The 22,058-nt window shown below is 35.3% G+C and overlaps 1 protein-coding gene across 3 annotated transcripts in view; it reads left to right on the top strand.

The window, feature by feature from the left end:
• USP49 (ubiquitin specific peptidase 49) overlaps window positions 1-22,058 on the top strand; it is a 35,289-nt gene that overhangs the window by 5,401 nt on the left and 7,830 nt on the right. For 2 of the 3 annotated variants that reach the window (XM_087719981.1, XM_087719983.1), the window contains exons 2-5: window positions 11,457-11,588; window positions 14,033-15,443; window positions 16,572-16,776; window positions 19,635-19,743. In XM_087719981.1, the coding sequence (XP_087576107.1) occupies window positions 14,061-15,443; window positions 16,572-16,776; window positions 19,635-19,743 (1,697 nt within the window). In that variant the 5' untranslated portion in view covers window positions 11,457-11,588; window positions 14,033-14,060. Of the gene's footprint in view, window positions 1-11,386; window positions 11,589-14,032; window positions 15,444-16,571; window positions 16,777-19,634; window positions 19,744-22,058 lie in introns of those variants that run through there. The other variant, XM_087719982.1, reaches the window with a different exon arrangement.

Below are 22,058 nucleotides of genomic sequence, written 5' to 3'. Positions count from 1 at the left end.
ATAAAATCTTTGCAAACAATCACAATGTACTTATGTTAAATGAGTTGAAAAGAAATAACTAAATATTTATTTAGAGGAAAAAATAATTTTATTAGGGTTTTTTTGATTGAGGTTAAAATAAAGATGCAAGACATCTTCATCATGTACCCAGCTTTGCAAAAAAAAGGAACATATTGCCCATCATAGCTAACTAAATCAAAAGACTTTTTGCTGAAAATAAGAAATGAATTGCCCAATTTATAGTTGGAATCAGTCAATGCAATCCCAATAAACTGGGAACATTGGGTTTTCATACAGCATACAGTATATCTTATTATTAAGTTGAAGCTATTACTTTGAACTGTATATAATCATCATAGACTCTAGGTTACATACTATCTGTAAACATTAGTTGTTCTGATTCATTGCAGAGGGTTTATTTTAATTCTAAATTCTGCATGAATTTTATTTCTAGTAGAAATTAGTGTATTTATCTTGAATGCTATTCAGGTATCATGTAATTTTCAAAGATAAATCTATATTGTAAAATATATTTTAAAATGACATTTTTCTGTAAACTTTTCTCTTAAGCAATTGTTTAATTTAGTTTTTTTCTATTTTTTTCCCAAGCAGCTGACTACAGATAAATTTAAAATTTCAGGCCTCTAAACACTTGTCCTTGATTAGCAAGCTGTCTGTGTGATTCCTGCATGTTGTATAGATCAATTTCCCTCCTCCACCTCTTCAATTCATTACAATTAATGTTGTGAGAGGTAGAGACTTAAACATTTTTGAAAAAGACCCATAACATTGTGAACAGTACTGGAATGCTTTATGTATTTTTGTGTGTGTGTGTGTGTGATTTCCTTTTTTAAAAATAGTATTTTCAGCTATTTTTAAGATCCTTTATAATAAAATATGAATGCCAATTATTATATATTATGGTAGTTTAATCCTCCCATCTCATATATTTATATAGTCATGCATATAAAGAAATATAAATGTGGGATTGGATATGCATCCTTTTTCCTAAATAAACAAAAGCCTGTCTTTTATTGCATCTAATTTTCTTCCCACTTATTAAAATGTTAGACTACGACTAGGAGGACCCAGATACAACTGACCCTCAGCCATGGAACTCATTACATGATTTTAGATCAGTCATTCCCTCTCAGCCCAATAGCATTTCTCCCTGGGTTGTGAGGAAAAAATGGGAAGGGAGAGTGTGATGTATATTGAGCTCTTGGAAGGAAAGCAGGATATAAAATTGGATTGCTATATTTTATAGTTTTATTTCTATGTTTTTAAAAGTGACCTATAGATTGAAAATACATAATGAAGTTATATTGAGATAGGCAAGAACAAGGAAAGTTTGGGTGTGTCAAAATATTAAGGCTTGGGGCCAGAGCTAATGAAAAATCTCTAACTTACACTTTCTGCTTGGTTTCAGCAGTGTAGATGTCTTTAAGTCATTTTCTGGGTGAAAGCACTTCCACACAAGGTCTTTCCACCACCCCAGGACCAGCTTCAGATCTTACACTGTTGCCTGCATTCACCAGCTGAGCTGGCTTATTTCTGGTTCAGTGGTGGTATATCCAAAATAGCACCAAAAGAAGTAATCTTTTTTGCTTTGCAGAGTTTGTGGGTGGCCTGTTTTTGCATTGGTGGGACTCATTTGGCTTCTGGGCTTCAGCTGATATGTGTTTCTGTTCACAGGATCTTAAAAGAGAAAGGTGTCTTAATAGCTTCCAAGTCCCACTTAACATGCATTCAGTGTGTGTGTGTGTGTGAGAGAGAGATATTCAACAAATGCATATTGTTTTGCTGGTTTCACCTTAAAATGCAACTCACATGAGCAGTTTTGACTGTGCAAATGCTTGCAAATGTTATTTCAGACAGGGGTTTTCAAATTTTTTCAGGCTATGAAGCCTGTTAATATTTTTTTAAAGTCTTACAATCTCCTATCAATAGTCAAAGCTCTAGTGAATAAAAGGATTTTGTTTTTGTTTTTTGTTTGCTTTTAGTCTTTTATGGAACCCCATTAAGTTCTCATGGAATCTTAGGATTCCATTGAACAATTTGAAAGCACTTCTTTAAGGTACACAGGCAAAGGAAGCAAGAGTTTTGTCTGTATTCCATTTCTCTTATATATTCAACATGCAAAATCCCAGGATACATCTTGATGTTTTAATCTAGCACATTTTTGAGGTTGGGATGGGAGATAGCAATTATGTTTCTTTTCCTTAGAGTTGGGTAAGAAGGAAAGAGTTCTGGATTGCTTCAAACTTTCTTTCCTTTAAGAGTCCTGCTCTTGATGTCTGTCTGAAGGTATTGTTTCTTTTTATTTTGGGGTCAGCAAAATTGAAGGCAGTCACAGACTGGCTTCAAACGTTTTGGTGAGAAATTGGTAACATTGTACTGGGGAAATTACTTGATTGTTGAAATGTGTGTACTTACGTTAGGAATGACATAGGCTGTAATCCAAAATGTACTTACTAGAAAGCATGGAGTCCTTGGTGCTCTCTGACCTTGGTTGTTTGTTTGCACATATTTCATTATCCGGTGTAGGTGAGTATGGGATTTGCTCCACTAGCATGGCCTGCCAATGTTAGACGGACTGTAGTTTTTTTTTTACATAGTTCCATCAACTTCTCCCAATACAAAGAATAGATCAAAGATATTGACTGATGATGGAATTTTCCCAATTTTCAATGGGGAGGTTTAGGAGTTAATGCCCTCCATGGCAATCATATAGGCTAGTTCCAAACAGCAGAAAGTATAGTTTCTGACAAAAATCTCCAACTTCAAGCACAGACACTTGCATCTTGTCATTCGAACAGGAGGACACCTGGTCACAGCTAAGTAGTGATTGTTAAAAGGTACATTAAGAAGTCAGTGAATAATGTGGTACTTTTAATGAAATTAGGTTTTCACCCCACTGTTTACTACAAAGTAAGAATATAAAGAAACTATTGGAAAAGTAACTAAAAGTAATTTAATTTTCCAGTAAGTCTGATTGATTTATTTTTGTATTTGTTACCAATTTGTAAGATTTACCATTTAATAAATAGTAAATTGAATTATAGTACCACAAATATGTATTATTTGATTGGAATATATAAAGTGTTAGGATCATGTGTTCATTTGTTAAGTGGTTTAGGTGTTAATACGAAGATGAAATGATTGGATCAGAAATGCAGTCCTAGAATGAATCTTAAACCATAGATACAGTTTTCAAACAAGTAAAATTTGAGTAAAAATGTAGGCCCAATTTAAAAAATAAAACTTCAACAAATGCCTAAAAGATTCTGGTGGTGTAATTGTTCACATACATTTTTCATTTAGCTATGGCTAATTTCCTTTTTTTTGTTGCAGTTCCCAAGATAACACTGTTGAAAAATAAGAATCCTTTTTCTGGTATTTTTCTGGAGTATCTTTTCAAGATATTCAGGGAGCTGCTGGGAGGAAGAGAAAAGGCACAAATGCGTTTCTGTCCTTGCAGCTATTAAATAGGTCTCAAGTACCTTTCCCAATGTATAATAATGTGACAGGTAATTAAGAGTGAAAGAGGTTGATCATCTTTCAGTATAGAATAACCTCTCTGCTGGCATGCCTATTTACCTAAGGGCTGGAAAGCACTAACCCATGTACGTGCTATCCCTGCTTGAATTAGCTGATCTTCTGTTGCCTGCCCAAAATACAAAAAACCTGCTGGTGTTATTTGAAACATCAATTTTGTTTGTTTTTTCTTCTGTTTTTTTTACCATTGACCACTGGAATAGATTGTATGTTAACTTACATCTTTTTAAGACTCTAAGACAGCAGAACTTAGCAGAATGATATATTTCCAATTCTTGTACCTGAGCAAGATTTGAAGAGGGAATATACAATACCCTAGGAATTTATAATAGGGATGTGATGTAAAAGCAGTAAATAGTGATTCCAGAGTTAAAACTCTATGGCACCATAGCAAGCATATCAGTATAGCGATCTTATAAGAGCCATGGTGATGAAATGGTTAGAATGCAGTATTGCAGGCTAACTCTGCCAACTGCCAGCAGTTTGATCCTAACCGACTCAAGATTGACTCAGCATTCCATCCTTCCAAGATCAGTAAAATGATCCAGATTGTTGGGGCAATATGCTGACTCCGTAAACCACTTAGAGACAACTGTAAAGCACTATGAAGCAGTATATAAGTCTAAGTGCTATTGCTATTATCAGCTTTTTCCTATTGTAAAATTGAAATGCTATTCACCCATTCTTGAATTCACTGAAAAATAATTCCAGCATAAAATTTGCGGAATCTATTGCTGATCCCAATCCTGTCTCTGTTGCATTTGCTTCTGGTCTTTCCCCCTTATAGGCTAGGGACACGTTAAAGGCAGCATCATGTGAACAAATCGTTTTTTTTAAATGGACATTTTACTACCATGGTTTAAAACAAATAGGATAGGTCAGAAAATCCACTTGGATATGTTTTAATGATCTTTTTTTGTTTCTATTAATTCAGTGAGAAACTTTACAGGTAACATATTTCTCAGTTTCTTGATTTTGCTTTAAGAGGGATATGTTATGGATAAGAAGATGATAAAAATGACAGTTACAGTGCATTTGCAAAATCCTGTGTTATTTTGACCATATGAAGAACTGTAAAAAGGAAAATGCTAGCTTTCTTTCTATTTTATTTATTTATTACCAGGCTTATTTAGCAGCTCATCTCACTCTGACAGCTTACAAGCATAGTAGCAATTAAACCATATCACAGTATAAAAATATCAAACATATATAACAACAAAAATAAAAGCATAAACCACAAAATAACCTGCAGATAGTAGAAAAACAACCATCATTTAGCCTCATAGCCACTTTGCAGGCTCACCATGGGATCACCAATGTTAATGGAAGAACCATGTTTTCAAAAGTGTACCATCCCACTTGGTCCACACCACACCACATCACACCACTTGTTAGGTAATAGAACAGATTATCACATGAAGGCAAGTTCTCTGACTAGAGATCTTGTTAGAGACAGAATGCATGGTCAGTGATGTTGTAATAAATCATGAACCAAACAGGAGATTAGATTAGAGAATATCTAATATCCCTTCCAACTCTGTGATTCTATGATGTAAAAGACAAATGCATAAATTTCTATAGAGGGTACTATTTATGTAGTGTATGACAAATTCATGGATTTATAATAATTCAAATGTTAATGTCCTGTCCACTCAGCCATTCAAGGACAGGGTGGTCTACATTGAAAAAAAATCAGACATTGGGCTGGTGTAAGATCTTGATGAACATTTGGGCACAATGTGGTGGATATTTTGTCAAGGAGCACCACAATACTGAGGGGTAGAGCAAGACCCCAGAGGGTACTGTAGAGCAATGGTCACCAACTGGTGTTGGTCTGCAAAAAAATTTTGTGGTCCACAAAGACATCTTTGCATTTCTCTCAAGGAGCCCAGCTGAGATTTCCTATGCCACTCTTGTTTCAGTGCTTTGACTCCAAAGGACAGGATGGGGTCATTCAGGCAGTTAGCTTGTCCACCTGTTAGCAGAGAGAAGTGCCCGGAGTCAATCCTAGCTTTCCTATCCATTGCAGCTACAAATCTCAAATACGACCAAGAATGAATGTTTCTCTTGTAGCCAGCCCGGACACTAGGTTGGCCCCCCGCAAACTCATACCTCAAGGAGTGCTCGCTGAAGCAGAACAGGAACCTTCGGCCGGGCTCCTCAAGAGACAAGAGTTTACAGGGGGGCAATCTAGCATCCGCAATGGACAGCAAAGGTAGGCTGGCCCTGGGTGCTTCTCTCTGCTGTAGTGCTTCCCGTATGGGGTTTACCACTCCGAGCCCCAAGCAGCAGGAGTTGAGGGTGGCTTGATGCCACCAGCTGGCGCAAATTTACCGCAGCAAAGGTGGGATGCTGATGCCATGCAAATGTAAGTAGCGCTTCACTCTCACACCTTCCAGCTATCAACACCACCACTTTGGCCCGCTTGGGCTCCCCCCCCACCAGCAACAGCACCATTATCTTGCTCCGGCCGGTGAGGGCTGCACTCCTTTTTGCACATTGCACCACCTGCAAAGTTGCACATTGCATTTGCCACCCCCTATGACGGAGATTTCCAGCCCCACCACAGGCCTGTCCATATTCCAGAGCTGTAGTAGTCACAGGACTGGTTCTTTGGCCATCCCGGAGCAGGTCCTCCACCCATGTGCACTGGCTTGCCGGGAAGCTCTCCTGCAAGCCGATGCACCACTGTAGAGGAGCTGCTTCGGCATGACCAAAGGGCCAGTCCTGTGACTACTACAGTTCTGAAATATGGGACTGACTTTCCCACCAACATCAGCAAGTCACCATTAGTCCTCCCATCTTCGTTTTCCTTCACTCAGATTGATCAATCTTCTTGAGAGAAGGAACCAGAAGTGGGTTCCTACCAGTTCGCACCTATTCAGTAGAACCAGTTCGTCAAATCTACCGAACTGGTTAGAAGAGGTTCCACTAGTGGACCCGGAAAGCAGGCCACACCTACAGAAGAGGATCCAAAAAATTTTGAAACCCACCACTGGTCCTTGGATATGATTATTCTACACTATCATGCTCATATTTATAAAACTCAGTGCCTCTGTGAAAGGTAAGGATGACTACTGCGTTTGTGGTGCAATCAGAAGATTGCGTGTGTTGAAGTTGTTTTAACGCACCAAAGATGCCTTTTAAAAAACAAGTTTACATATTCTTATGCATGCCAGTGCTGTGTGTGAGGTAATTTAAGGTGGTTCTGACAAGTGTTGTCGGCATCTTCATATCCAGTCACATGGGTGGCAAGCCACTCCCACAAAGTAGGCCACACCCACAGAGTAGGTTCGAACAATTTTTGAAACCCACCACTGGAAGGAACACAAAAGAAGTTTCCAGACCAGGCCCGAAAGATGGCTGAGCCTCCCCCAGTGGACTGCGGAATTTAAAATTATGGATTTGGTAGTCCCTGAGGACCAAAAGGTTGGCAACCCCTACTGTAGAGGGTACTGTAATATTTTGTGAGAATTTTCAGAGCCTTTTTGCATGCAGATTCATAGAAGATTTGCACTATATCCTAAGCCTGCCTTTCTCCTCACTTACAAAGTTGACAGATGCAGTGCTAATAACCCTTTTATCTTTCCTTGCTCCTTATAAGATGTATCATTTTAAATTATATAAATGCTGCATTACTTCTAATTGATTGAAGTGATTGTCTTATTTAAACAAATTGAACAACTAGGAAAGGAAGGATTGTGATGTCACACGTGATAGCCAATGAACATTTTACAAAGCAGATGTCTATTGCAAACTGGTAGAACCAATTTTCTCAAAGCTCAACCTTAGAGAAAGGAATAGGTATGCTTTTGAATCATGATTTATTTCTAAAATAATTTTTCCAGTACTGCTTATTTGTATATTTCTTAATATTTATTTATGACTTATTGGCTGAACTGTTTTCTAATCAGGACCCTCAATTTAGAATTTTAAGATTATTTATTATGCTCATTGTGAATCTAAATGTTATATTTTCATAATCTTAAATTATGAGAAATACATGAACATTTAATTTTTTGGGCATTTTTTCCTTGTCAATCTTGTTATTTCTAGAGTTATATGTAGAGTTGTTTAATTTCAGGCCAATTATTTCTTCTATAATATGCCTTTTTAAGATTCGAATTGGTATTGTTAACTCTTTATACACTGTGTAGTCAAAAAAAGAAACATACTAAAAGCAAAAATTACCCTAAAGCTTTCCAATCAGTTACATCAAATTATTCATTGTTCAATGTCAAGTAAATTATCAGCAAATTCTGATACTGTTCATTCTTCTCAATGTATTAAAACATCATTTCTGAAACTCATCATGAATTAAAATAGACCAGTTAGCTACAATCCAATTTGAAGATACTAATACCCTCTAATTTAAATGTTTTAGCTGCTAAACAAAGTGCTTTGGAAGAGAATTTGTAAAATACATATATTTTTCATACTTGTACAACTCCCCCGCCACCCACATACACATACACATAAACTTTCACTGGCAATTGAGACATATTTCTTTCCCCTTTGGCTTTCACTCCCTTCCTCTTTTTTTCTTTCCATTTAGCTACAGTGTTAAACTTTAAAAAAATTTGGCTTTGACAAAACATCTCTGTTATACTGAAACCAGCGAAGCCTGTTTTTTTCCTCTAAAATATCTAAAAAAACAACCTGAAGAAGATTCCTCTTATATGTTGAACATGCATTTAAGAGGTTTAAGTAAGCATTAAATGTATTGAAACATCAGCCTTCCAATGTCAACCCTGGGAGACAAAGTGATGGGCTATATGTTGTAGTATAATTCTATTACTGATTGAGATTGGACAATAGAAACAAGAAACAAAATGAGGCAAAGTTTCGTTATGCAGAAGTTCGTTTACTTAAATAATAGTCAGAAGTATGATGAGCTGCCTCTACCAATTGTATAAAATAAAGTTCAAATGAATGAATGTAAGTAGACAGTTATTTAAACAAGATAAAAATATTTTTCTTCCAATAAACATAATTGTTTTCAAAAGTTTGACTAGATGACTATTTCCTAATCTCATATTTACAACAGTTTCGCTAATCATAACACAATTTGCACATGCTCCTGTTTTCAATTATTATGGAATTTTTGTTTATAGGTAGTCCTCGGCTTATAACCACAATTGAACCTAAATTACTTTACTAAGTGAGACATTTGTTAAGAGAATTTTGCCCCATTTTATGGCCTTTCTTGTCACAGTTGTTAAGTAAATCACTGCAGTAGTTAAATTAATAACATGGTTGTTAAGTGAATCTGAGTTCCGCATTGACTTTGCTTGTCAGAAGGTCACAAATGGGGACACTGCAACCATCATAAATATGAGACGCCAAGCATCTGAATTTTGATCAAATGACTAGGGCATTTGAATGTTGACTTTGTGCACCATATTGTAGGAAGAACACAGAAATATCTGTGAGACTGTTTCTATTTTTCACCAACAGATGGGGCAAAGTCTTTGTTGTGTAGAGATGTTTGAGGTCTATTGCTTATTTTGGAAAAAAAACAGCTCTTCTACTTCTATGTAACTCTACTAAATTTCTCCAGCATATGTATGTTTTCATGTGGATTATAAATTCTATATTGCTTATTTAGAGACAAGGTAACTCAATGTAATCTACTTTTGCAAACTTTTAAGTTTTCATAAGCAGTATCTGTAATATTCTGAGAAATAATTGATATCAACAAATAACCAGTACACCACTGATTTCAATTCATATGTAATTCTTATTTGTCTAAGCAAAAAACAACAACAACACACACAAAGAGGCATTATTTATACATTGTCATTAATATACAGTATATGACACTTTAGTAAATAAAAATAACAGTGTGGTTGTGGAATACTGCAAGACAACAACTGACAGAAGGCACAGGTTATGGCCTTTTTTTCAGTTATCACCATTGCAGGGTCATCATGGTCACATGGTCAAAATTCAGATGTTTGGCAAATGCTTCATATTTATGACGGTTGCAATATTCCAGGGTCATGTGATCACCTTTTACGATCTTCTGAAAAGCAGTCAATGGGGTATGTCACTTAACAACCATGTTAATAACTCAACTGTGACAAGAAAGGTCATAACATGGGGCAAAACTCACTTAACAATTGTCTCATTTAACAACATAAATTCTGGGCTCAATTGTTGTAAATTGAGGATTGCCTGCATATGACAATTCTCAAGACGCATAAGGCTTTATTTATTGGGAGTGATAAGTTGTATGACTAAAATACAGACTATGTAATATGATTTGTTTTGTACACAAAAGTTGTTAAATGTTTGTTAATATCTATGATTATCGCTTGCATAGTTTAATTTTTAAAGAAATAGTTACATTCATGAAAGAAAAAAAAAATACTTTTCGTTATCTCAGAAAAAAATCTTCAGAGTTCCTTGTTCTTTCTCCACTTCCACCAGAGGTGGGTTGCCAATTTCTTTACTACTGGTTCGGGCACACGTGTGGGTGGGTGGGTAGAGCCTCCCCCTGCTGCTTCTACCGGTTCAGCCAATCTGAGCCAAACTGGCAGCAACCCACCTCTGAGTTGCACCCACTAGCTTAATATTATCTGATGTTTCTTTGTTCTTTGCTAAAATTCATGAAAGGTTCTCAGAATCCCTACTCTGGTTAACTGGGATTTCATTCCTATTGAAATATGCTTAATGGGAGGCCAAACCCATGTAAATAGAGAGATTCCACATAGGGCTAATGTCAGAGGATAAATTAGATTGTTTCCAGGACAAAGGATCTTCCAGGAAAAGATAGCCTCTGTTAGTTGTGAGCACACAACAATGTGTGGGATGATTTTACTACATTATCAAAGATGTTTTTGGTGTGGGGAATTTTTTTCCTTAAAGGCCCATCAGACACATCTATAACTGTGTTTTGCAGAGGAATGATGAATCTTTTCATTAGCTAGTGCTGTTAATTTGTTTGGTTTATTATTGTGCAAAAGTACGATATTTTGCCATTATAAATGGGACTCAATGTACTGTGTTATTAATCTGATTGAAGAGTAATCCTTATTGTAATTACTTTATACAGGGACAATATAATCCAAAATTATAAAATAACTAAAGCTAAATATAGGATAGAATTTTTCAGCAAAGGCTGTTTTCTCAATCATCTCATATCAAAATAGTTCATTGAACTCATAGTTTATTGCAACTCATAAAAATTGGCCAAAGTTTATGGCTCGCAGATGCTTATAGAGCAGAAGGTTTGCATTAAAAAAAAATCTGTGTAACGTTGCTTCATCATTTTCTACTTATCTGGCTTCAGGGTAGCTTTACAGATAGTCCTTGATTTATAACTACAATTGAGACTAGGATTTACAAAGCTTTATAAAGAGAGTGTAGCTTTAAGTATAGAGCACTGCCTTCAGAAAGAAGGAATAGAAGTAGGGAAATAGGAAGTGTTTGTTGGAGAAATTGACTTCGAAAAGAAGTCGGGAAGACACAAAAGATCAGTGCAAGGAACTGGGAGAGAAAGAGGTGGATGAATGATATGATTGCTGGGACAGGCTGAGGGTTCCTGGGGCATGGCAAGCAGGCTTAGAGACTGTGAAGCAGGATGCAGGGCAGCCAAAAGAGCATAAATTGAGCAGGAGATTAGTGATTAAAGATTAAAGATGCTTCATCAACCATAACTAAGTCAATTTTTTCAGCGTCATTATAACATTGAACTGTCACTGAACAAAATGGTTGTAAGCCAAGGACTATCTGTATTTTGTTATTTCAATTACATTTTTCTTAAGGGAAATGGAGAAATTGTTCAAATTTTAAAACTGCAGAGTTGTGCATTTGTTTAATAAAAATATTTCATGTAAAGTTTAATGAAAAAGCTGCATACTATATTTGTTTCATGAGGATATTTCTCTCTTCAGGGCTTTTATATTACATTTCTTTTTCTCATGAATATCCAAAGCTGCTGAAAGGAAACTTTACCTCCTATTGACTGAAATGGGGATGTTCCGGCCACTGATTATTGAATTGCGAGAATATTTAAATATGAATCGGTGAGTATTATTTCTTGTCTTAAATTATGTTTTGGTCTGGCCTATTCTTTTTTCTTCTTGAAAAAGCATATGCCACATTTCAACCTGAACAAGACAGAACTCATGTCTTATCACTAAGTACAGAGAATGTACTTTCAGCAGTACTCATGAAAATAATAAATCATTACTGTATGAATAGCTTCTTTTATTGCAATTACTTGCATTTCATTCCCATTATTATTGATATACTGCATAAATTATTACATGCTGCTCATTAATATGTCCCATGTTTTTGTCATGTTACTGACAATTCATGTACCATATTTTGTAGGTTCTTCCTACTGCAAAACAGAAATAAAATTCTGTTAAAATGTCAAGCTCAGTTTGCAATTCTAGCCTTTTTCCTCCTACCTTTTAAAATCAATAGACTTGTGTTAATCTTTTCTAAATCTTGTAAGTTAGAGACATTTGTTCCATATTTTTATAACAATTCTTTCAGGCCTGATAATAATTGATTCCCATGTTGCCAATTTCAGTTCTTGTAGTAGACCTTTAAATGTTTTTCCATTAATAGTATAATGGAGACCAACTTATTGTTTTTACAAAAAGTTTGAGAAATAAATTGGGCATCTGAAAAGGCTATTATAAATAAACATAAATTCAAAATAGATATGTGTATTTATAGTGTACTAATTCTATATTCTCCAAGCTTCAACTGTTTCTGATATACATTTTTCTTGCATATGTTGTTATTAACAGCTTTAATTTTATTTATAAATGCAGTTCCTCTCGAAAGTGTTCAGAATTATAGATAAATATTTAAATACAGTTTAGTGTTTTACCATAATTTATTACTTTGGCACAGTTGTCTATATTTGCTTCCATCCTAAAAATACACATTATCTTTCTTTTGAATCATTTAATGCCATTCTTCAATGCAACTAGAGTATTTTAGAATAAACTGCACATTTTACTTCTACTTTCTATCATAATAAGAATAGAAGCAAACAGTCTGTTAAAAACTTCCTCAACAATTTGTATTTAAAAAGCATTTTGTGTAAAAAGACATCAATAATTGAAATCTTTTAATGAAATAATTTTACCAATAGAACATCACCTTATTTACTTAGAATGTTTTCTCTCCAGACATTATTTGCTTAATTTCTGGTATTAATTTTTGGATTGTGTTTATCTACTTGAATTAAAGTGCCCTTGGTTGTTGGGCCACCTATTTAGATTTCTGTGCCAAGGTTTTTAGTGAAACAATTCCCAGCAGTTTGATTGTAGATGTAAGTTTCATGAAATCACCTTATAATACTGATAACATCCTAAATCTTGAAAGAGAACAAAAATATACTGTAGACTAAAATCCCAGTTTTTGTACAAAACATGAACATCCTGAGTTTCTTAACATTGTTTTTTTTTACAAAATCAAATTCTTAAGTTAAATATTTAAGGGTATCTTTCTGCAAACTTGCACACAGTTAACAACACTTGTTGTTGACTTAGCTGTTCTTCTCTCATAATATGCAATCAATTTATATCACCAACACTGACTGGAATTGGCTTTGGAGAAAGAAGGAAAACACTGCAAAACAGTATCCCACACTCCCAACCCCTAAAGCTGGTCCAAAGGATACTATGGCAATACTATGGAAAGCTGCTGAGAAATTTAGAAAGACAAGCATGGATGTACACCTCATCTCAAGCATTTCAAAGGTCAACTTCAAATATGACCAGTACTGTCCCACTATTATACGTTATCTTGATCCAGATAATCCACCTTTTTTCAAGGCTCTCTGAAACTGTGTACCTACTACTTTCTCAAAATTTCCCTAAAAAGGGAAGGTTGGACACTGGATGAAAATTATCTAGTAATGTATCATCTATCTTTTTTCTAACTCCTTGTTCAGTGTTGAACAGTTTGCTTAGTATTCCATTAATTCCCATGGATGTTTTAGTTCCATTGAATATCACTTTTCTTGCATTTAGCAAGAATGCATTCATCTCCATGTTATTACAAAGCATTCATAATATACTATGTTTTCTTTAAAATGATACATGTAAAATACCTTCCTTTCCACATTTATACATTTAGTGACTTGCTGAAGAGCAAAAATAAATTTTATTATAACTTCGTAAATTTTGTTCACTGTCACCTTTTGTCCAGCTGGATTAGACTCCTCATTCATCTAGTGTGTTCTCAAGAGTGGCCAACCAACTGCTCAAGGAAGTGCACTAGTTTCCCAACAGGCTGTTTTACTCTAACCACAAAAACAAACATGTAGTGATCAGAGATAATTAGTTTTTTAAAAATTACATGCCTGGAATGTATTCAATCTCTTTTTCCTGTTTTATTAATATATTAAGCTCTACAAATATGTGATACTCTGAAGAAAATGATAGAATTTGTATATTTTTGATTGTGTGCAATAATTACATTCTTTTTTGCCTCCTTTGTTAAGGTTAAAGCAGTGGAGTTTTATGTAAGACATGGATAGATGCAAACATGTTGGGCGGCTAAGACTTGCCCAGGATCATTCCATTCTGAACCCCCAGAAGTGGTACTGCATGGACTGTAACACCACCGAATCCATTTGGGCTTGCCTAAAATGTTCCCATGTGGCATGTGGAAGATATATTGAGGACCATGCACTTAAACACTTTGAAGAGACCAGGCATCCTTTGGCTATGGAAGTAAATGATCTGTATGTATTTTGCTATCTTTGTGAAGACTATGTATTGAATGATAATCCCGAGGGTGACCTGAAATTACTGAGGAGTTCTTTATCTGCAGTTAAAAGTCAGAAGCATGATCCTTCTGCTAGAAGTGGTAGGACATTGCGGTCAATGGCTTTGGGGGAGGATGTTTGCAACCATCAAAGAGCACCTCAGGGACAACCTCAGATGCTTACAGCTCTCTGGTATAGACGGCAATCGTTGCTTGCAAAAGCATTGCGAACATGGTTTGATAAAAGTTCTAGAGGCCAACAAAAATTAGAACAAAAAAAGCAAATGGAAGAACTGGAGAGGAAAAAGGAAGTGGCCAGGCAGCGACGTCAAGAGATGAAACGGAGATTGTTAGAGGAGCTGGCAAACACTCCTCCAAGAAAAAGTGCCAGGCTTTTATCGCACATTCACAGAGAGAACCTGATTCCTCGGAAGTTCAGAGATATGGAAGCTAGTTCCCCTACCTCAAGACGAGTGCAGAGTAGCAAATTCAAACAATTCTATTCCATCCGGCGTAAACCTCTTATGACTCCTGGTGTGACTGGACTAAAGAATTTAGGAAATACGTGCTACATGAACTCTATCCTTCAAGTATTAAGTCACCTCCAGAAATTTAGAGAATGTTTCCTGACACTGGACCTTTGTGAAACTGAAGAACTTTTAGCTAAGACTGTAATTGGAAAATCTAGAATATCTGGAAAGCTAGTCACCGGATCTACTCCAACGGAGTCAGGCAGAAATGATCAACTGGGTTCATTTGGCAGGCAAAGCCTATCTGTTGGTTTAAATGGTGGGTCCTCAATAAGCAAAAGTTTAGAACTAATACAGCCCAAGGAACCAAGTTCAAAGCACATCTCTCTCTGTCATGAACTGCACACACTCTTCAGAGTTATGTGGTCTGGGAAGTGGGCTTCAGTGTCTCCTTTTGCCATGCTACACTCTGTATGGAGTTTGATTCCAGCATTTCGAGGTTATGATCAGCAAGATGCTCAGGAATTTCTTTGTGAATTGTTAGACAAAGTGCAGCAAGAGCTGGAATCAGAAGGAACAAAACGCAGGATCCTCATCCCTTTTCCACAAAGGAAGCTCACCAAGCAGGTCCTGAAAGTGGTGAACACTATTTTCCACGGGCAGCTACTCAGTCAGGTATGCATGTTATCCGATCCTTTGCCCAGCCAGAAATACTCATTTACATGCATAGAAAAAGAATTAACATATTTTTCTAATGCAGTATAGTTGTTCCATGATTCTTTTGCTCTAGTTGCAGCCAAAGGTGAGCTTTTAAAATTTAGCAGACAATTCTGTGTGTATTTATGGACTGACATGGTTCTTCCTCTTCAGATTCTTGTTTCTGTTAAGGAGTTTTATGACCAATATAGATGGGACTGTTGTTTCTTCTTTCCTTGAATATATACCCTTGTATATTCTGATATGTCTTTTATAAACTTTATCATTTCTTTAAAAGCATATTTGATAGAGTGAGACTGGTTTTATATTTTAAGCCATAAAAGAATTTTTGCCAAAACAATATTTTCTTAAAATAGCATTTAATACTTTATTTTCTTACTTATATATTCTATAAATATGAAGTTGTTCTTGTGCAACTGTGATCCTTGGCATTGTGCTAAGAGAGCTACAAACTGCTACCTTTCACAATCTCTGATTTCTTTCTTAATGTTTTTATTCATGCTATCTATAGTAGACCACCACTTTTCCTAATGCTGGAACTGTGGGAGAGGGTCATAATGAGGGCTTGCTCAGAGCTGAAGCTCATATACCGTTAAATCATTATTATTTTTACATAGAGGAGTGTGGCAACTGGTCTCCTAATTTGATAAACCTAGCAAATTGAATAACACATTTTCTTTTCTTTAATCTGTTTTATATCACTGACTGTTGTGAGAGAGAGATATTGACATTTCAGCACTGCAATATTTTGGTGATTCCAGGGAGCTGGAATTAGGCATCTTATTCCTGCCTAATTGTTAAATAGTTGGATTTTTTAAAAGCAACAGTTTATGCTAATAGAATAGTCTTTGTATTATTCAGAGAGTCCAATAGAGTAAAACTGATTATTATACTAGAGAGTTGTATGAAGGTAGTAAAATCACATGATGCTTTTTTTGAAAATAATTCTTTTTATCTGAGAAGTTTAAAACAAAATATCCTATGGATGGTTACAGATTTGGGTCATTTTAGACTGGAAAATAAGCCTATGGGAATAATAATTTTTGTCTCTATTGGAATGTTCTGATATTCTTTTTTACTTGACAGGTGACCTGTATAACATGTAATTATAAATCCAATACTGTGGAACCCTTCTGGGATCTTTCCCTGGAATTTCCAGAACGTTATCATTCTATCAATAAAGGGATTGTGCCTCTTAATCAAACTGAGTGCATGCTGACTGAAATGTTGGCCAAATTCACAGAAACAGAAGCTTTGGAAGGGAGAATTTATGCATGTGACCAGTGTAACAGTAAGAAAAATCTGTTTTGTTATGTGTTCTCCTTGAATCTGTTGAGAAATGTTCTTGTATGTTTTTATAATTGTAAAGCTCAGTTTTTTTCCAAGAATTCCCAGTCAATACAGTCGTAAGTCCTGCTGGATGGGAATTCTGGAAATTTAGCTAGATAATACCAAGTAAGTAAAGCTGGTATAGTTTCTTTCATTATTTTTAGATTGCTGTGAAAGAGTTCAGGAAAATTATTAATAATCATGTTTACATAATATCAGCAATTGGAATTGATCATAGATTGTAAAAAAATTACTCTCATATAGAACTGTCAACAGATCGCAGTGTCTTGTATCTCTCTTTCCCAGAACAAAGCAAAGGAAACAAATTTATCATTTCTTCTGGCAGATTGCTGAGATATCTAACATATATGCTGGAGATACAAGATGACAACATTTCTTGAAAAAGATAGAAATACTTGTTTTAGAATACAATTGTACAGATTATAATCCCTTAAAAAGGAATGGGTAGATGAGGTCCAAAAATTACACTGAGTCATTAAACTTTTGTTTTGGGATCTCCAGAATCTCTTTTTTCAATCACTATTGTCAGAAACCAGAGATGCCATTTTTTGGGAACAACCATAGCCGTATGTTTTAAGGAATTAAATAAAGCAAATTAAAAATCCTAAATTCCCATCCTAATAAGAAAGGAAAGAAAATCAGAAAAATGTTGGACTGTCCAAAAAGAATATATGCATGATCTTGCCCACTTTGCTTCACTGATCAACAATTATAATCTTGCTCCCTTAAAAAATGTACAATGGCCCTGATTATTAAAACTTTGCCCAACCTTACTCTACAACCCTGGTAATTGTCCCTAGAAATCTTCCAGATGTTGCTAATGAATTGTACTTTTTAGGAACTAGGAAAAATAATTAAATACTTCTGTGGAATAATTATGTTGCATTATAATTTAATTTAATTTTTTTCCACTGTAGTTCTTTGTCTGGAACACATTCAGTTTTTGGAGTTCAATCACTGACATACCTCTAAAGCCCATATCTAGCCAATGGCCTAGATAAAGTTGTATTACCCCAGTTTCAGAATTTTTTACCTTCAAAAAAATAAAAGGGAGGGATGACTGTTGTTTTAAATTGTATTGTTGTTATGTTTTTTATATTTTCTTGTAAGCCGCCTGGAGTCCTTTGGGATTGGGCGGCATATAAAAGCTTTAAATAAATAAATAAATAAATAAATAAATAAATAAATAAATAAATAAATAAATAAATAAATAAATAAATAAATAAATAAATAAATAAGAATGGCATATGGGGAGAAAGCAATACAGGCAGTCCTTGGGTTATGATGACAATTGGAAGCAGAACTTCCATCTGTAAGTGATGTCATTGTAAAGTGTTATGTTACGTGACTACATCACTTAGTGATGGTACTTCTGGAAATCCTGATTGCTGTCATAACCCCAGGAGCATGTTTCATTAAGTAGGAAGAAGCAGACATTCCAGGCAAGCATCACAAGGGGGGGGGGGGTACAGAGGTGGTGGTGAGTGCCATAGGCAAGGCCCTATGAAGTGTGGGTGGGCTGGTTGGGGTCACAGATGTGTTAGCAGAAGCCATGAGAGGCACTAAGGGGTGGGTTCTGTGGGGGATGCTGCCAGGGATTCACACTACAAAGCAAGGGGTGCTGCCAGTGGGCACGTACTACAGAGAACAGGTAGAGTGTTCTTTACAGTATGAGAGCTCTGGGGACTTCATAGTGAGGTTCCTCCTCTTACTCCTCATAGTGAGTAAGAGCAGCAGAAGGGAGTTATGATCTTCCCTGCCAACTTCCCCATTGACTCTGCTGGTAAGAAGCTGGCAAGGAAGATTGCAAGTGGTGATCATGTGACCATGGAATGTTGCAATAGTTATAACTTTGAGGACCAATCATAACTACTGTTTGTTCCGTGCCACTTTAACTATGAATGGTCTCTGAACCAAGTGGTCCTAAGTTGAGGACTATCTGTAATGATTGAAGGAGAATGATAGTTCTAGTCATGTCATGAATTCTATACATACATGAAATACAGTATATATAGATGATTAGGTGCAGGTAGGTTTCAAATTTGAACTGAGATACTGTCTTGAATTTTTTGTATTTAGAACTTTAAACTTAGCAATGCATATATTCAAGCCTCATGTTGCACTTCACACAAGCTCAAAAGAATAGTTCATATATATTGGCTCCCACAGAGACCAACTATGAAAGGGAAACACTGAATTGGGCACAGGCCATCCTTTAAATAGCAAAGAAAGGCAAACTACTTTATTCTCACTATGTTTAACATTTAACTGGTATTTTTTTAAAAAAAAATTGGGGTAAGCGATTTCTCTTTTTATAACTCTTCTGCTAATTCTTTCATGAAATGAGAATTGAATTGGTTTTGAAATCCATAACTAGTCCGTGTATAGCTAAAGAAATTGGCCTATAATTCCATATTACAAGAGAGAGCAACTTGCAACTCAAGGCCTCACTTCAGCACCTTCTTTGTGGTCCTTGGAATTTCCTTGACAAAAATATATAACCATGTTTATGTGGGAAACTGAAATCATAGCCATAAAAATTGACATATTAAAAATTTTAAAAGCAACTCCACAAATCACCAAAACTTAAAAATTAAAAAGGTATAAGCAGAAATTCCAAGAATGTTTATCCTTCCCACCTTTATTATTTAGATTATGGCTTTTCTGAAAATGGTGTCTCCATTTTCAGCAAGCCATAATCTTGAATCTAAACCTCAGTTTGTTGGCTGCAACTTTCATATTGAAAGATGGAAGCCTTTAACACATGACATTTATGTTTTTTTCTCAAATGTTACCTAGGCAAACGACGGAAGTCTTCTCCCAAACCTCTTATTCTAAGTGAAGCTAAAAAGCAGTTAATGATCTACAGACTACCTCAGGTCCTCCGGCTGCACCTTAAACGATTCAGGTGAATAGAAGGTGGTAGAAATGTGGAGTCATTTTTATATCTGAAATGGCAGTATAGTTATTACTATACTATTTCTAGAGTAGTAAACATAACGCTTATATGTCATATTATTTTTGAAGAAAATTGGAAGAAAGTTTTACATTTATTTTTTTATTTTTCTGAAAGAAATATTACAGAACACAAAGAAAGTAGGTACTTGTAAAAATATGACGTACATAGTAAAATATTAGTATACCTTGCAGTTGAACAATTCTGAAAAAAGCCCATTATATTCTTTCTTCATGTATATTCACTTTTGTAAAGAGAGTTCTCAAGTTTAAACATTTGCTATATTTGCAAAAAAAATGTTGATTCGTCTTCTAATTACTGTATACGGATTAAAATTATTGCGTGCTAGAATTCTTTTACGTTGTGATTTAAGGGAAGACTTTCCAAAACTTGACATTAAAATCTACTAGGGTCAACCTAAGGTATAGAATTGATAGAAAATGTTTCAGCCATTTGCCTAGGGATACCGCTGCCAGTGGAATATGTCTATATACATAGCAGTTGAAACTGCTAGTAATATAATTGCAGCTCTTTGTGTGTTTCAAGTGAAACATTATTTGGGAAGCAACTCATAATAGTGCTACTGTTTTTTTATGGATGCTGATGTTTGTCAAACAGAAGACTTTCAAAGCAGATTGCAATGAATTACATAATTAGCAAAAGTAGGAAAAATATTCATCAGCATGATGTATCTTATAATGATCAGTTTACAGTAAAGTTACTTCTGGCCTTTGAAAGTTTTACATTTGTATATTTTTTTAAAAATAATTATGTTGCTTCCATTTCTTTGAAGATTCTGAAAAGTTTCTTTACAACATTTCTGTGCTTGGATTCAGCCATAGTAGAAAAAGTTTGTTGTAGTATTAACCTGTAGTAATGAGAGTTCTTTTGTAGAGCTGGTGGATAGTGACTAGACACTATGCTATTGTTTTAAACATCATAGGTTTGTAACAGAAAAAGAAACATCCTTCCTTCAGGAAGTATATTCCAATATCTACATTTGTTGCCTGAGTTATGTTGAGTTATTGCCATAAAGGTTAAATGGGAGTGTATTTTATCACCTTTTTTGTTCAATTTGTATGCTGAATTGATCATGCGGAAATTAGATCTCAAACTGCCTGATGTTGGAGTGTAGATTGGGGAAGAACCATAAATAATTTGAGTATGGTACGCAGATGATACAACACTATTGGCTGAAAATAAGGAAGACCTGGAAAAAGTGATCTGGAAAATCAAGGACAAAAGTGAAACAGTGGGATCGAGTCCTAACATCAGGAAAACAAAGTTAATGACAACAGCTGCAGATGGACATGAGACATTTAAAATCAACAATGAGGAAATTGAATTATTTCAAGAATTTATCTTCCTTAGATCCAAAATTGTTCACGGCAGCAGTTCTACTCCTGAAATCAAGTGCAGGATAAATCGTAGGCCGCACTGCAATGGTTAACATGAATAAGATCTGGGAAAACAGATATTGATATAAATACAACAAGCAGGCTAGTTAGAGCAAACATTTCCCCTATAATGATGTATGGTTGCAAGAGTTGGACATTAAGAATGGTTGATCAAAGAATTGATGCCTTTGAACTGTGATGTGTAAATTATTGAGTATACCATACCATGGACAGCCAGAGTAATTAACAGGGAGGTGCTAATTGTATAAAACCAGACATATCACTAGAAGCTAAAATCATAAGACTGTGTCTGATTTACTCTGGCTATGGCATGTGGGCAAATTCATTGGAGAAGGCAATGATGCTAGGAATGGTTAGTGGAAGAAGAAGAAGAGAATGCACCCAAAGAACATGCTGGCTTGATAACATCAGATCTAATACAAAGTTGAACTTGCAACAATTGGAAGAAGCCTTTACTTCACAGAGTATAATGGAGAGCCCTTCCTATAAAGTTGAACAGGACAGGAACAGGACATAACCAATGGTTAAAACAACAACAAATTTGTAAAATCTAGCAGCACAATCGGTATTGGTAGTTTCCCAGGACATTAAGAAACTTAGCCCTAGCATAAATACATTTATCTTATTAATTATCTATTTCAGAAAAGGACTTGGTGAATAAAAGCAGAATAGTTTTCAAATGTTATATCAGAGAAGTTAGGTAATAACAATGTTTTAAAAACACATATTAAATGAATGTCAATTAAATTTGAAAAAATATTAGTTGAAAATAGATACAATAATGACAATAATTAGTATATTAATTTTTTTCAAAGATGTTGCATCAGATCCTTTTTCATTTTAAAAGTC

Source organism: Thamnophis sirtalis, unplaced genomic scaffold (assembly GCF_051295495.1).
Source record: "Thamnophis sirtalis isolate CommonGarterSnake01/CBP01778 unplaced genomic scaffold, rThaSir2_p1.2 scaffold_7, whole genome shotgun sequence".
Lineage (NCBI taxonomy): Eukaryota > Metazoa > Chordata > Lepidosauria > Squamata > Natricidae > Thamnophis > Thamnophis sirtalis.
This window is presented reverse-complemented; position numbering and strand designations above follow the sequence as displayed.